General features: G+C 41.9%; 1 protein-coding gene across 1 annotated transcript in view; it reads left to right on the forward strand.

The window, feature by feature from the left end:
• Positions 1-16,795, forward strand: part of DNAH5 (dynein axonemal heavy chain 5) — a 4,110,061-nt gene that overhangs the window by 2,519,090 nt on the left and 1,574,176 nt on the right. Inside the window, exon 36 of the mRNA XM_069219645.1 lies at positions 1,603-1,781. Coding sequence (XP_069075746.1) covers positions 1,603-1,781 — 179 coding nt within the window. The remainder of the gene's footprint in view (positions 1-1,602; positions 1,782-16,795) is intronic.

Genomic DNA, 16,795 nt, shown 5'->3' on the forward strand with positions numbered 1-16,795 from the left:
GCCTTCAGATAATAATGTAGATTGTAAGAAGTTCAATTACTATTTGGAGTGGGTGACTGCCCACCTCATCAAATAATCGCAACCCTTGTCAGGGTCAACCCTTAAAATCACAAAATTAACCTGAGCTCATCCCTCTGGTAGTTATGGCACAGAGCAGACACAACCAAGGGCAGTATGTAAAGTATTTATGCAGTACCAAAACAGTAATAAAGTCAAAATGTGAAATAATAACAATACCACACCAAATTTAAAAATAGAGTAAAATGTCATTAAACAATGACACCAAAATGACAAAAATCTAGCAAGGGACACTAGAGATCTGATTTTATAAACTTTTAAGTAGAAACAGAACTAAAAAGCACAATGAACCAATGATAGCCAATGGTCAGAGTACACCAGAACTTTGGAGCACTTTTAGGTTGAACACAATGGAGCATGTGTTGGATTTACAAACCAAGCAGGTAAAGGGTAACTTTTGAAAAACAGGTGTTTCAGTTCACTATTGGCATTAACCTTCCATCTACCAAGGACGTATGGGGAAGTTAAATATGCCAGCTAGGAGAGTGACAAATCAATCATGTTTAAATGGGGAGCACACTTTACCACTGGCTAGCAGGGTTGAAGGGCACAGACCTTCAAAGCCAGCAGAAATATAGAGACCAGCGAACGGCGAACAATCCCAGTTTATCACTCAGAAAAGATGGATTTCCTCCACTGATCAATAACAGAAACACTATACCTGCACTGCCATGGGACTACATCTACTTCCATGGCTTTCTTGGAGTCCAAAATACATTTGCATTACAGTCCAGATGTCAACGACAAAAAAAATCATGTTCCTTCGTGTCTGCATGAAAACCCTTTGTCACATTTTATGCTAGTGTCTCCAGCACAATTACCTGCCTCCTTATGCTGAACTGATGAGTGACCTAGGCCTACATTATAAGTATAAAATTGGCACATAGAACAACATTGGCACATAGAACAAAGTGGATTCACTACATCATTTTATGATGTAAAACAGTTGTTTCTAGAACCATATTGGCAGACAAAATATTATACCGATTTGAGAAATGGTTTTCAGCTAGTAGGTAGAGGCAGGCAGTGAAGAGAATGTGATTATGGGCGTATCACAGAGTTAAATCTCATGGACGGTTTGGCATGTGCTAGACATGCAAGGAAGTAACAGATCTGCAGAGTGCTGACCCTAGATCATTGAGTAGTCAGGTGTCATCAGATGAGAACAAGACATTGTTGAGGACACAAAAACGGAAAGCAGGTAGACACACATGGACAGAGGAGTTGGTGAGTTCAGACATTTTTCTAGCTCGACATCATGGTAAGAGATAAGGAAACTTATATGCTGCCAAAGTACCGACAATGATATCAAATTTGCCACTGATTACTGTCTATACAGATCAAGAGAGACAGTCCAACGAGCAAACCATAGCTATGTGTAAATCATGGTAAAATAATGATCACTTTTTAGGCATTGTTTGCATCTTTTTAAATTCCTACATTTTAGAAATAATAGTTCAGCATTGTTTCAGTTTATTGTTTAAGTATTTGTAATATGCAAGTATACATCTTTACTTTCAACAGGTGCTATATTACTTTAGCTCAGGCGCTTGGAATGAGCATGGGTGGTGCACCTGCGGGACCAGCTGGGACAGGCAAAACAGAAACTACCAAGGATATGGGAAGGTGTCTTGGAAAGTATGTTGTTGTCTTTAACTGTTCGGACCAGATGGATTTCCGAGGATTAGGACGCATTTTTAAAGGTGAGATGGTTACATGAGAGCTCAACTTTAGTTTTTTTTGTGGAATGTCATTTTTACGTTGTTATTTAGATGCTGCTGTGTGTTTACACAAGATGGTGGTTGTATATACAATTACAACATGGGTATATTGACGTATCATGTTAGTTATGTGGACTTATGATGATGGGTATTTTGGTGTATAATTTTTTTGAGTGGGTGTATTAACGTTGGTGTGCACTTTACATAACTGCAGTTCTCTCTGTGTGACTAGCCACAACCCTCGAGTCCTTCTTCATGCCACCCTACTTCTGCTGCTGCTAACATTCTATGTAGCAGCTACCCCAGTGTGCACAGCCAGAGTTGCTTCCTCCTCACGCTTTTTGCCCCTTTGTATGCCCTCACGTCCTCTGCATCCTCTGCTTATACCTCCGTGCAGCCCTTATCTGCACCCTTGCCCCATAGAGCTCCTGCACGTCACTCTGCAACGCAGCCATGCCACGTACTACGCATCAGGCGTTAGACTAACGCATTTTAGTGTGGTTGTCTGGATCACTGGACTAAAATGCTTAGTCATGCATATATAGCGTCTCCGTACATCACTACAGCACTTAGGCGAACCAAAGAAATTGAAGCAATGCCCGAAGCACTCACACTGGGACTTCTTTGAGCGGTGACGAGTTGCAGATACCCAGGCCTGTTGCATTATCTGCCTTGGTCATGGATATGTGGGGTAGACCGCAGGATGTGGATTAGGCAGGGAGACGCTGGACTGAGAAACTGACACTAAACACGTAGATTAGTTTCCCAGGTGTATTTATTAGCACTAGTTAGACATGTGGCGGTCGTGACTATCACAACGATATTGGGAGGGGTCTCATCCTGATAACCCATTCCTAGGTTAAACATGTGAGACATTCCATTGCATGACATAAAATTCCTGCCAAACCAAAGAAATAAAAAGGAAAAGACAAACACATGGTACACAGCATGGCCCTCCTAAATCCCAAACGCAAATCAAAACGAAAAACATATCTGTAGATTGTGCATCATTGTTTAGTTATTGATACTATTGGTCAATTCAACCAAAAATCTTGTAGTCTGGTAGATATAGCTGGACAGGGCCTGAGATGATATCTTGGCGGTCCCTTGCGTCGACGTATGACACTGTCCCCGGAGTGCTTGTCCGGGGTGAGGATTGTCTCCCAGGATGTCAATAATTTCTGTCCTTGCACAACTGTATTTGGGCCAACTAGCAGATTCTCTGGCATTTTGGGGTACTTCCTCAGGAGCACTCACACCAAAATCTGGATCCTCAATGTGAATCGATGTAGAGCTCTCATCGGCAAAGTGATTTGAGTGTTTGTAGTGTTTAAAGAACACAACGTTTCTTGCGACTGTCTCTTCACCTCTAGTAACTGTGACTATTGTCTCATGTATCCTAGTGACTTTTGATGGATAGGGTTCAAGGGGTAGGTGAAATTTACTTCCTGAGTGACGACTTCTGACAAGAACGGTATCACCCACTTGCAGATGTCAGTGGGATGCTCTTCGTTTGGAAGACATCTTGTTATTCCCTGCCTTCCGTTGACGCTGGGCGTTGGACACTTTATCTCAAATAGCAGAAGACACCTCCACATGAGGGATGGTGTCACCTGTCATGCGATTAATATACAGTGCATTAGGGCTAACTCTCGTGGTGGTGTGCCAAGTAAGTCTGTACTATCGCAGGGAAGCATACAAGGCACAGTCCAGGTTCTGGCTATCGTCCAGTGTGATGCGAAGTACCCTATTAACAGCCCTCATAAAACGTTCTACTTTTCCGTTTACTTGGGGCACCTGGACCTGATCTTATGATGGCAGATACCTCTTGATTTCAGGTACTCTGCAAAGTCATGACTGGAAATGGGAGGTCCAGTGTCGGTGTGGAGTTCACGCAGAAGACCATTGGTGACCATGATCTTCTCTAAACGGGGAACGGCCAGGTAGCTGTTAAGGACTTAATGATTTATACCTCTGGGTACTTTGAGAAGTCATCAATTACAACGATTACAACCAGCTTGTGTTGGCCATCTGTGAGGCTTGCAAAATCTGCACTGGCTTGGTGTCACGGAAGAGGAAATGGACGGTGTGATGATGGGTGCTGGCGATTCAGCAGAACCGAATGCTTGGCACATAGCCATTGGGAACATTGGAATGTGCCTTCAGCGGGGTTGTTAAAAAAAAAAAAAAAAACTTGGGTGGTTATTGTAAACTGTAAGCCATGCACACATACCCCTCCAACAATGGGACAGTCACAACTTCTAACCTCTAATTTGGGCTGATGCGCTGCAGCGAGCAGCAAAAATGCCTGGGCGCCAGAATTGGGAGAGCCCCATGTCGCAGCCTTGGAGCAAGAAAACAGCTGAAAAGTGAGCCGGGCCTACCAGGAGGGCTGGGCAGGCTGTGGCAGTGATGCTGGAGCAGTGGCACAAAAGGAAACGTGCTGGATCACAGTCACCTGTAGCTCGAGCACTGTAGAGGTTGGGAGGCATTAGAAAGTAATCAATCAGGCTGGGGCAGCACCCGTGGGCCTGTCTGTTGGAGCACAGTCATCACCATCATTCCTTTAGGACAGGGCTGCACAGCCGTGCAGTCAGAGTGGGTGGGTGAGTCTTGTGCTGCCGGGGCGCTGTGGGGAGTAGCAGGGATAATAACTCCCAGAAAGGGACACACTAGAAGCCTCAGTTCGGAAGAGGTGCTATCTCCCTCCTGCAGGAATTTACATTGTTGTTGGCCCAAAAGACGAGCTTCAAAGGAGAAGCCACCTTTAAAGGTCAAATGAGTAACACTTGAGAGAGGGGCTGCTCTATTGTCTAGATAGACAGGCTGGCAGGAGAGACAGGGAAGGGAAAACCATTTTCCAAATCAGTTTTTCAGGGTGTGCGGCCCATTTGCTAGCCACACCTCTGGGTTGGGCAAGGGAGTTCTGATACCGAATGTGGGGTTCTGCCATGTCGGAAATGGACAGAATGGTGCATCTTGAGATAACCAGATGGCACACTTCACAGAAAGTAATCATCAGGGAGGCAACCTGGTAGCTCATTGGCTACCAACCACATCCTAACTGGAAGGCATTTTCTGAGGATAAATAGTGCACCCAGAACTCGGATCTCAATTGGATGTCAACCCCGTGGCCAAGACAGCTTTACCCCCTCCGTGGACTGAGGAATATCCTCAGGAAGACCTCCATCATCCACATTGCATCCACAGAATCTTTAAGCATCTTTAGCATCCAGTATCCCTTGTATCAGGACCATTTCCATAGGAATCTCAAGCAACAAATAAAAATGTCAGGATCTGACTGAAGACTACTTCACCTGCTGAGGTAACTGTTTCTGAGGACCTAAGTGGTCCCCCTGACTGGCTCCCTGCCAGAGTTGGTCACCCAAAGTAACTCTAACTGACCACAATATAACTAGACAAAGTAGTTTGCTCATAAGGTTTCTAAGTGTCAAATTTGTGGTTGAGAAAACAGTGCATATATCTCTGAAACTCTTCACTGGATATTTTTAGTTTTGATGTCTAACAATATATAAAAATGCAGTCAATGTTTATAAACTGGTATTGGATTTCTTGCCTGTGTTGTGTATTCCTTCTTCAATTTTTTTGGTGTTGTTAAAACCCTTTACACTTGTTCCTTTGTGTAAGCCAAGCTGCCCAGAGCCACAGCTACCCTGGGTTGCACTAGAAGGATTAACAAATGAAACCTACAGGTCCTAAAGTGGTAGGTAAGTGTACTACACAACGAGGTCACATTACCAAGCCATACAATGCACCCCAATTCCTCACAAATAAAATATTGTATTAAAAAGAATAAAAACAATCTCAAAGGGTACCTGCGGATCAGAGGGGTGGAAACCCAATACCCTAATACAGGATCTTCCCTGTATACTGACCATTTTAACCCGGTCTGCCTGGCTTCAACCAGATTCCTTATTCTCCCCAGAGTCTTCCCACCTCCAGTTAGGCTGTCCCTTTCCCCTCTCACACCTCCCCCAAATAAAAATGCTTTCCCTTCAGTCTGCCCAGATTTTCTATTTGCCTGTTTTCCGTGCAGGTCTGCTCACTTTAAATGCAGTCTGCCTGTTGTCTGCCCAACTACCCAGTCTTTCCTGAATCTGCCCACTTCCCCTCAGCGTTCCTGCTTTTTATCAGTCTGTTCTCTTCTTGAATATGCTTGCTTTCCTTTTAGCCTCTTTGCTTTGCACATCCATCCATTCTCCCTGGAGTTTACCCACTTTACATTCACAAGTTTGCCCAGTTTCCTCCTTGGCTGACCTAGTCTTGCTGAAGTGTGTTTCCTCTCAGCCTGTCAGATTTCACCTCAACCTTCCCACTTTAAACCCAGTCTTGACTGTTCTCCACTCACCTCTAAGTTTGCCTAGTTTTCTCTCAAAATGCCCCTTTTCCCCATGCCCCCCAAATTTGTCCCCTTTACCCTCAGCCTCCCTCCTTTATACCCAGTCTGCCCATTCTCTCCAATGTGCTACATCGGTTAGCACGTCTGACCTTATTTGGTTTCTTATCTTTAATTTATAACAGGATGCATTAGAGGTTTGGTGGACCTTTTGACTCAGCTTAGAGTCCCAAATACAATACAAATTCATCAACAATATCTATCAACAGTATCAAGAATCTTTGGAGTCAGTAATCTCACACACCATGACCCCCTTTGGCCATGAATAACCACACCCTTGTAAAAGTTAGAATGTTTATTTCCCTATATTAACAATGCTAAAATCACATAGTTTAGTCTCAAAATCAAATGGTACACATACAAAAACCACACAGGTTGACTACATCTTCTAATGAATCTCAATTTAACTAATGCATGGATCGCTGTGCATTCAAGAGTTACAGTACAAATCTATAGCAAGAACAACTGCACAATAGAAATAGCATACATCTAGGTTCAGCAACTGGGCAACATCAATTATTAGATAATAGCAACCTGTTAACATTTCAGGGTTTCCCTTACTAACCTTCTGATTGGAATAGCATGTTTGGGCTTCATGCAAAACAATTTTAGTCAACATAAATTTGGAAAACATCTAGCTATGGCTCTATCAAAATAGCGGTTGGTATCTAGAAACAAAACAAAAATTACTACAAGAACAATAGCATTTTCATTCTACATCTCCTAAGTATGGTCAGCAAACTGTGATTATCTTTGTCAGTTGAACATCTGTTTGGTCAGCTTCGGCAACGGACAGTGAAAGGGAATGGTTTCAGAAATGGGGACTCTAAGCTATCCGAACCATTTGGAAAGCAATGTCTAGGGGGTCCGCATTCAGGATCAGAAGTTTAAGCAATAAAGTTAAAGATAGAAGCCTCTCAGGAGGAACATCAAAGTAAGAAAGAGCACACCTCTTCAGTAGAAAAATTGGAATGAGCGCTTCTTTCTCTGTTCAGGCGGGCTAAAACACTTGGCACTTTGCCATTGGTCAAAGAATCATATGTTTACACGTCCAAAAGAACTAAAAATGTGAATCTTAGATATAACTAAAGTGTCTTTCACATGTCGATGATTGGCTCCTCTTCTCCAGTTCCCATAGTCAGGCTCGTCAGGTAACATTTTTGTATCCATTTGTACTCTAATTGGTGCATCCATTGTTAGCTCCTGGGAACATCGCTTTCTCACACACTAAACTACACAATGTTTCTTCTACTAGTACAAGACATTCTAGCAAGCAGTTCTCATGAGAAAGTTTAAGACATCTGCTAAAGTTTGGTCAACTCAGTGAAAAACTACACATGCATTAATTTCTTCAAGCCTACCTTTCTCATGGCATTATTTGAACAGTGCAGCTTAACATGAGGCTGTGCAAACTAAGCCAAAAACCTTGCTAACTTAAGGCCCACAATTAATAAAGCAAATATATAATGCAAATTCATTAGTATAACACACTACTACATTTTCTTAGCGTAAGCACTTCAATTTACATTAATATGCATTTGATAAGGACACTTCATGATTAATGGCGGCCACTCAAGTGAGCACATTTTCCAAATTGCACATTATTTTCTATAATAGTCAAACTCTATGCCGATTCATAATTAAAATACATGAATATTTATTAGTACAAATTCAGTGTTCACAATCCCTCCTCTGATGACTAAATATGTCATCACACTTACATCTCCCCACACACATTTTTGCTCCCCTAAAGCGTGTCCTCCTTATAACTTTTTTTTCTTCTTTCCCCTTTCGAATTTCCCCTGAACAATTTCTCCATTTTAATCTCTTCCCTCTTCTGATAATTTTTCAATTTCTTTATTTTAATCATGATATAATTTACATATTCCCTATGTTCCAATTAAACAAATCACAATAATTAATATCACCTGTAGTATTTTCACTATTATCCCTTTCTCTAAGTTGCGAAGCCAATTTCCCATGGGAGCAAATCCTTTGCCAACATTTTTCCAAATCCTTGGTTCTTTCAGCTCTTTCAAATCAGCATTATCATTAGTCAGGTTGTTCATAAGGCTTCTCATTCCTTTACTACTGTTAGGTATATATGAGCAACAATGTAGGGAATTCAGCATTTTGCAAACTCCGCCCTCCTTTGCTAAAAGGAGATTTAACACAAGGCAGTTCTGAAGAGTCATAGATCTTACTGAAGCCATTTCTGTATCCTGGATCATGGCTCCTGAAAAAATTGCTAGCTTGTTATCCACAATAGTGGACAACTTTCGAATTTTCAACAAATTCAGAATAACTCCCACTGAAGGAGTGATTGCTCCAAATATGTCTCCAACTAAGTCAGAATATGATTCTCGCTTTTGTCTAATGTTATGTAATTCAGTCATTTTAGGTACCTTACTTAAGTTCTCAAGTTGAAATATCTTTGGGAAAACTATCCCCAAGTAACATGTGCCATCCCATCCTCTAGGAAGACATTAATACCCATTTGGTCCACAGATGTAATAAACTCCTGGAATTGCTGGGTCCATTCAAAATAGACGTCCATTTACTCTGAAACAAAAATACATGTCTACATTCACTTTTTCCCAAAAACAACCTATCAGTTATAGATTTAGGCCTATGTACACAAAGCTTTCCTACGTGTTGTGCATCTAAAGCTAACCTACCTTGTGTCTTTATGTCACTAAATGCATAATCATTTCTAAATGTCCTTTTCTCTAAGACTTTTTCAAATTTCTCCTTTAATGCTTTTCTTCTATCATCTGTCTGATCTAAAAAGCTCTTTTCTATAGGTGTAAGCAAGCAGGTCAAGTTGTTACAGTGTGCGTAAGCTATGCCAAGTGTAAATGTAGGTTCAAATAATCCTCTCACTAATTCTATAGTGTTCTCTTTAGCTGCTCTACTTGGATACTTAATTATAGAAACAAACGAAAAGCACATCATATTTGGAATAGAAATACTGAATGTACTCCTGGTTATAGAATCTTGTTAGTAACAGACTACATCCTATCCCAGAAGTAAGGGGCAAACTATGGTAAGTAACTCCCTCATCTACTGATGAAGAAAGCTGCGTGCAGACATAACAATCTCTTGCATCCATCATCTCAACATACTCACGCAATAAGTGATAGAAAACATTAGAAGAAAATTCTCCTTGAGTATTATCTATGTGCAAATATTTCTCATCTATCCTAAATGTATCTACTTCTGTAAGTGTAGTAGGTGTCTCTAAAGCTGACGTATGGTTGGCCACACTCTTATCAAGAAAAGTCATGCTCACAATCTGCACCAGACACAATATCATACATACAATTGCCCAACCAATACCCACATATTTACAGCACCTATTCTTCCTACCCTGTTGGCTAAGGTTACTCATGACCTGTAAAGAATCAGAAAGTAGAAGATATTTTTATAACTATGCACCAAAAATCAAAAACAAAACAAATCTTCAATCTTCTTCAGAAGTTATTTGCAGCTTCCAGTGTTTCTTCCATGACCCTTTTTGTCAAACATAGGCAGCTTGTCAGAATCGGTTTAGCAGTTTGTCAAATTAGGTTATCAAAGTCTTTTCCAGTTACTTTCAATTGTCTCTTTCTTGTACTTTTCTCAGATTTACAGTTTGCAACAGTTCAGTTCATTGATTTCCTTCACGTGCCAAAATATTGACCTGAAATGTCTTTGTCAAAACAAAAAGACAAAAATTCACTCTGACATTGACTTGTTGTTGCATACACCCATTCAGGACCAGCGTACCTTCGACTTGCAATTCTCTGCCTTTTAAATCTTTGATCTCCATTTAACTCTCCATCACCCAAATCTTCTTTCCTTGTCGTATCTACTTCTTCCTCGATTGTTGTCACTGTGATTGCTTCTTTTCTCTTTGCTTGTGACTTTGGCCACTTATCTCCTTTCAGTGGACCTTTTGTCAATGCTCTTTTCAGTGCTGGATTTGTATCTTCTCTCTGTTCTGCAGGATTTTCTCTTGACGTAGCTGTGACTGGTAAAGGAGGGGAAAGATCACTTTGGCTTTGATCTGTCTCAACTCCTTCCCCTTTGGGATCTGTCGTTTGCTCTGTTTGTCTTTCAAAACCATCTGCTTCTTGGAGAGCCCTCCTATGACCTGACTGTCCTGCTACCTTAGTTGAGGTTGGGTCACTGTCACTCTCCAGTAGCTCTTCCACTTCGTCTCTCACAGGAGTGTTTGCAGTGGATGTGATCTGCTCAGATTCAGTCTCTGATTCTCCTTCTCCCCTCTCCAATTATGGAGTTGGTCTGGACATTGTTGGTACTCTCAACAACTCTTCTTCATTGTCCAAAGGACACATCACAGCTATAGTAGTGATCAGTACTACTTGGTAAGGACCTTTCCACTGAGGCTCCAAACAAGTCTTCCTCACGTGCTTTCTGATCACAATCCAATCACCCGCTCTCAGGTTGTGGCTTTGATCTTGAGACGTTGCTTTGTGGTGGCTTCCACCTGATGAGAAAAAGAGCTAACCACATCAGCCAGACTTTTGCAGAAGTCCAACACCATATCATCTGTCGTGTTCACATGAGCATTGGCAGGAACTGCTGACAGCCTCATTGCTCTGCCCTTGAGGATTTCATGCGGCGACAGTCCTGTTTTTCTTTTTAGTGTGTTTCTCATTGTCATCAGAACTAACTACAGTGCCGCGGGCCATTTCAGAGTCGTAGACGCACACATTTTCGCCATTCTCAATTTCAAGGTACCATTCATCTGTTCCACAAGTCCTGATGCTTCAGGGCGGTAACTACGGTGTAACTTCTGCTCAATGTTTAAAGCTGAACATAGTAATTTAATGACTTCATTGTTGAAGTGACTTCCTCTATCTGATTCTAAAGAGACCTGAAACCCAGTAGGGTAAGCTTCAATCCAATGACTAAAGATGCAAACAATCACCAACACATATCTCAATCCTCCACACACAGGCATCTCAATCAAATCCATCTGCATTCTGCTAAATGGACCTCCTGCTCTTCCAGTGTGACTCAAATTGACCACGGTCCCTTTACCCCCGTCATCTGTTGACAGATGACGCAACAATGGCAAGCTGCTTCGGCAACCTATCTAAACTTTGGATTGAACCAAAATTGCTTGAAAGTTCGAACCATTGCATCTCTCCCAATATGTGCTTGACTATGATAATATATAGCCATTTGTGTCAACAAACTGTTAGGCAGGACCACTTGTCCCTCCCCTGAAAGTCAGGCATCATCATATCATCATATGTTGAATACATTTTAACTTCACCCAATTCTTTTTCTCATCTTTGTCAACATTTTCCTGCAATTATTTCAATTCTTCCAAGGTATCTATAACATGCAATACACAATTAGGGCACATTTCGTCTTCATCAGATAACAATTCCCATTTATCTTTGAACAATATACAGTTCAATGTGCAAAACCTTGTGACTCGATCCGCATATCAGTTTTCCATTGACACAAAATCTTGTGATTTCAGGTGTGCACTCCATTTCACCACGGCAATCTTTTCAGGTAATTGAATAGCTTGTAGCAACTCATGAATTCTCTCACCATTTCTGATTGATGAATCAGAAGAGGTCAGGAAACCTTTCTGTGACCACACCTGGCCAAAGTCGTGGACAATTCCAAATCCATACTGGCTGTCAGTATAAATGGCAACTTTAAGCTGTGCAGAAACATGGGATTCCCTTGTAAGGGCTACCAATTCCACCACCTGCGCAGAATACACTCCTCGAAGCCAGGATGCTTCAAGTATAGCAGATATTGTGCAGGCAGCATATCCTACTCTCAGTGGTCCCATATTGTCTCTTAAACAGGAACCATCAACAAAAGTAATTTGGTCATTTTCTTCCAAATGGGTGTCTCGAATATCAGGTCTCGGTTTTGTGCACAAATCAGTTACTTCGAGACAGTCATGTTCCACTTCTTTCAATTTGTCAACTCCAATAATCTCTTATGGGAGTAAGGTCGCTGGGTTAAGCACTGTATACCTTTTGATTGTTACATTTGGGGACCCCAGAATGACAGTCTCATAACGAGTCAGTCTGGCATTAGTCAAATGCTGTGTCTTGGTTCTGGTGAGTAAAACTTCAATGGAATGAGGGACCATAACAGTTAAAGGCTGTCCATCACAATGCTCTTACTCTGAGTGAGTCTCAGTCCAACTGCAGCTATGGATTGCACACAGCCTGGTAAGGCTGCTGCAACTGGGTCCAAAGCAGCTGAAAAATGTGCTACTGGGCGGTTTACACCACTATTGACGTGAGTCAGGACAGACGCATCACGCTCATGACAGAACAACATAAAGGGTTTTGTGTAATCAGGCATTCCCAAAGCCGGAGCTCTGCACAGACTTTCTCTCAACTCAGTAAATGCTTTCATACAGGCCTTATCTAGTACTAGGGGGTCAGTAGGTTCTCTGTGTGTCAATTTCTGCAGTGGCTTTGAAATTACTGAAACGTTGTGAATCTATTGGCAACAATAGCTCAGCATTCCTAAAAGCATTCTGACATCTCTCTGTGATGCTGGGGGATTTATCTGCAATATGGCTGTGACCCTTTCTCTGGATATCTTCCTAATTCCCTTCTCACTCAGGTGATCCAAATATTTCACTTCTTTCTGACAGTACTGTAATTTTTCTGGAGACACTTTATGTCCATTCTTCCCTAAGTTATTCAGTGAGGCAATAGTATCATACTTGCATGCCTCTTTTGTCTTAGAGGCAACTAACAAATCATCAATGTACTGTACCAATGACGATTGGAAAGGCATTTCCAATGACTCCTGGTTCTTTTTCAAGATCTGGTTGAAAATGGACGGTGACTCTGAAAACCCTGGAGGAATTTTACACCAACAATAGACTTAATCCAAAAATCTGAAACAGAATAGAAATTGACCATCCTCATGAAGAAGTACAGAAAAGAATGCTTGCGACAGGTCCACTACGGTGAGCCATTCAGCATCATATGGCGTCTGAAACAATATCACTGCTGAGTTTGGCACTATGGGGCAACACTTAACCACAATGTAATTTACTTTCCTCAAATCCTGAACGATTCGAAATTTCCCACAGGGCTTTCGCAATCCTGTTATCAGTGAATTACATGGGCTGCTCAACACTTCTTTTAGAACACCTTGGTTTACAAATTCTGCAATTATGGGTGCAATCCCTTCAATAGTCTCTTGTGGCATGTGGTATTGGGGAATCTGGGGAAAAATCGTGTTTGGCTTGACTGGGACGTTAACTGGCTTAACTTCTTTTATTAGATCAATATCCTTTCCTGTAAAATCCCACACTTTTATTTTGGCTGTTCCCTGTAAATCGGAAAGAAGATCTATCACTGTGAAAACTGGAAAGAAACTAATCAAAGGGTACTCCTCATTTTTTGTTTCAATATCTATTTCTGGGGTCAGGTCATCTTCATCATCACTGTTTGTCTGGATGGCAATTCCATCATTTGAGCAAGTAATCGAACATCTGGTTTTGCACAAGTCCCTTCCCAGTAAGGATACTGGATGGAGTCACAAACTACGAATTTGTGTAATCCTATAAAGTTGCCAATCGTAACCTGAACTTGTTCTGTAATTGGGTTTGTCAAATACTGGTTTGCAACTCCTACAATCTGGACTGTTTTCCCTGAAAGGGGCAGGTTTGGAACTTCTGCAGTTCTCACTTTAAAGAGTGTAGCTCCTGTGCCTACCAAAAATGAGCCTTTGTGCCCCATTACTTTTCCCTTCACATTTGGACCTTTCTGATCTACCTGTAGTGAAGCTGCTAACACGTATTCCTCTTCATCTGAACTTTTTCTTACCCAATCGTCGTTTATTCCATTCTCACTGTGTAGCACAAATTGGTGCACTCTGTTATTACTCTGATTGAATCTTTGACCTTTGACCTGCTAAGCAAGCATCACCTGCTGCTGCTCTGTTGGGGCTTGAGGTATTTGAATTTGCTGTCTAGGTACCACTTGAACTTGCGGTTGCATTTGCTGCGACTGGGGCATCTGCAAATGTGGCATTTGCACCTGTTACATGGGCTGAAAACCTTGTACCTGATTCACATTGTTTTGAAAATTTGGATTGGGATCTCTCATTCTCTGTCCTCTCATATTTTGAAATTAATTGATGTTGCTCATTTTCTGAACAGCACCTTCTTGATTTACCATCGGACACTCCTGTTTCCATTGTCCGAGGCCTCCACAAGTGTGACATGGTAACAATCTCTTCATTCCTTGCACATCACTCTGAACCACCACAGTATTCAAATCAGGACTACAGTTCACATTTCCAATTCCACCACGTCCTCTACCTCTTGTCTGATTCTGAAACAATAGCATCACAAAAGGATGATGGACGAAGTGCTGAACAATGCAAACACTCACACCCAGTCACAGATCTGGGTTTAATCCATTGTTCTTTTGCTCACCATGCCACTCCAGTTTGGACCCAGCCATATACAAATCAGTCTTGACCCTGTTCCTCATGAGAACAGTCCAGCCTGAACTGCAAGGCCAGGACCTTCCTGGACCGGAAACAAGCATCCTGGGACCGGTTTCAGGATAACACCCTTCATCAGCCAGGCTAGCTTGAATCCAGTGGCACAGTGAGCACGGGACCCACGTCTGGGCATACCCTTCCCACTTAGGGCAACTTCAGCAACACAAAAGGATGATGGACAGAGTGCTGAAGAATGCAAACACTCACCCCCAGTCACAGATCTGGGTTTAATCCATTGTTCTTTTGCTCACTGTGCCGCCCCAGTTTTGACCCAGCCATATGCAAATCAGTCTTGACCCTGTTCCTCATGAGATCAGTCCAGCCCGAACTGCAAGGCCAGGACCTCCCTGGACTGGAAACAAGCATCCTGGGACCGGTTTCAGGGTATCACCCTTCATCAGCCAGGCTAGCTTGAACCCATGGCATAGTGAGCACGGGACCCATGTCTGGGCATAACCTTCCCACTTAGGGCAACTTTAGCAACACAAAAGGATGATGGACGGAGTGCTGAACAATGCAAAACTGGGGTGATTTGGTGAGCAAAATAACGATGGATTACACCCAGATCTGTGACTGGTGGTGAGTGTTTGAAAAGTTTCAACACTCCGTCCATTATTTTATTTTGTTTTGTGATGTTGCGTTCATTCTGAAACAACAAATTTTCTTGCTGCTGCTGAAGCAGAAAACTTCCCTGCATGCCTGATTGTACTGCTTTAGTCTGCATCAACATTGCCTTATCCTTCAGCTTTCTCTGTTTCAACTCAATCTCATCACTACAGTACTTGGCATACTGCAATACTTCATCAATTGGCTTCGCGTACCAACAGATCAAATGACTCTTAATCATCTGGCTAATTTCAGGTTTCAAACCTTCAACAAATCTGAACACAAAATGAATCATGTCTTTCGGCTCAATTGTTTCTGTACCACTGTAATGTTTGAACGCCTGCAACAATCTCTCATGGTAGGCATGTATTGACTCTTTCACTTCCTGGGCTACCCTGTCTATTCTCTGCCAGTCAATGTTCTTGGACGAAATTCTTGTTTTTAGAAATTCAATCACCTTATAAAAATATTTCATTACATCAGGGGATGGTGCACCTGTTGTTGGATCTCTCTGATGGTTTTTTGTCAGCCAATCTACGCTTCTCTTGCACTCTACTCATAAGTCTGCAGAAACTACTATTTCTAACAGGGTGTTCAAATCTTCCCATAGGTATTTTGCGTGTTTCACAAACCTATCTGTTTGCTGGTATTATTCCACTGGTTTCTCTCTCAATCTGGGATAATCATTTGTGAAAGGCAGTATGTCACTTCTGCTCCAGGGGACATGGACGAAATTTCGTCCGGGAATTTCTTTAATCGGTAGAATTTTCACAAGGTCTTCAATTTGCTGAACGTTTGCAATAAGATTCTCAGAATCTCTTTTCTTCACCCATCTGCCTTCCCACTTGTCTAATGCTCCCCATGTTTGAATGCTCTGAATTAATTCTTTAAGGTGGATTTTCATTCATGGGATTCTCATGTTTTCAAAATCCTTTGAGTCAAAATCTAACCTGTAACTTCTCTTATGTGCTTCGTTTTCTCGATCTCTATGTCATGTTTCTCTGCTAGGTCTGCTAATTTCTGATGTACTATTCCTGCTTTGTTAGTAATCAGCTTGCACAAGTAACGCAACTCATCTTCTTTGAATGTATCAATTCTGTTTAACCCCACTGTTCCCTCAATTAGGCATTCTGCTTTTAGTCTAACTCTACTCAAATTCAGGGCACTTCCCCAGCTAGAATCTCCTTGACTGCTACTCAGTATTTCTAACCATTCAGTTAACTGCTGAGTTGTCAAATCATGTAATGAGACGTTGTTGTGACTCACACCTGGCACTTGCTGTAATGTTAGGTTTGGGGTCTCTGGTGTAACCATTCTTGGATTAGGACCTAAGTATGATCTCACCTCATTATTTGGAGGAGTCCTGAAAGGAATTAAATCAATTAATAAACCAGTTCGATCTCAGGGGGGGTGTGGCCAGCAAGATGGCACTAAGGGAGTGCTCTCATCAACC

Source organism: Pleurodeles waltl, chromosome 2_2, assembly GCF_031143425.1.
Source record: "Pleurodeles waltl isolate 20211129_DDA chromosome 2_2, aPleWal1.hap1.20221129, whole genome shotgun sequence".
NCBI classification, from domain to species: Eukaryota; Metazoa; Chordata; class Amphibia; order Caudata; family Salamandridae; genus Pleurodeles; species Pleurodeles waltl.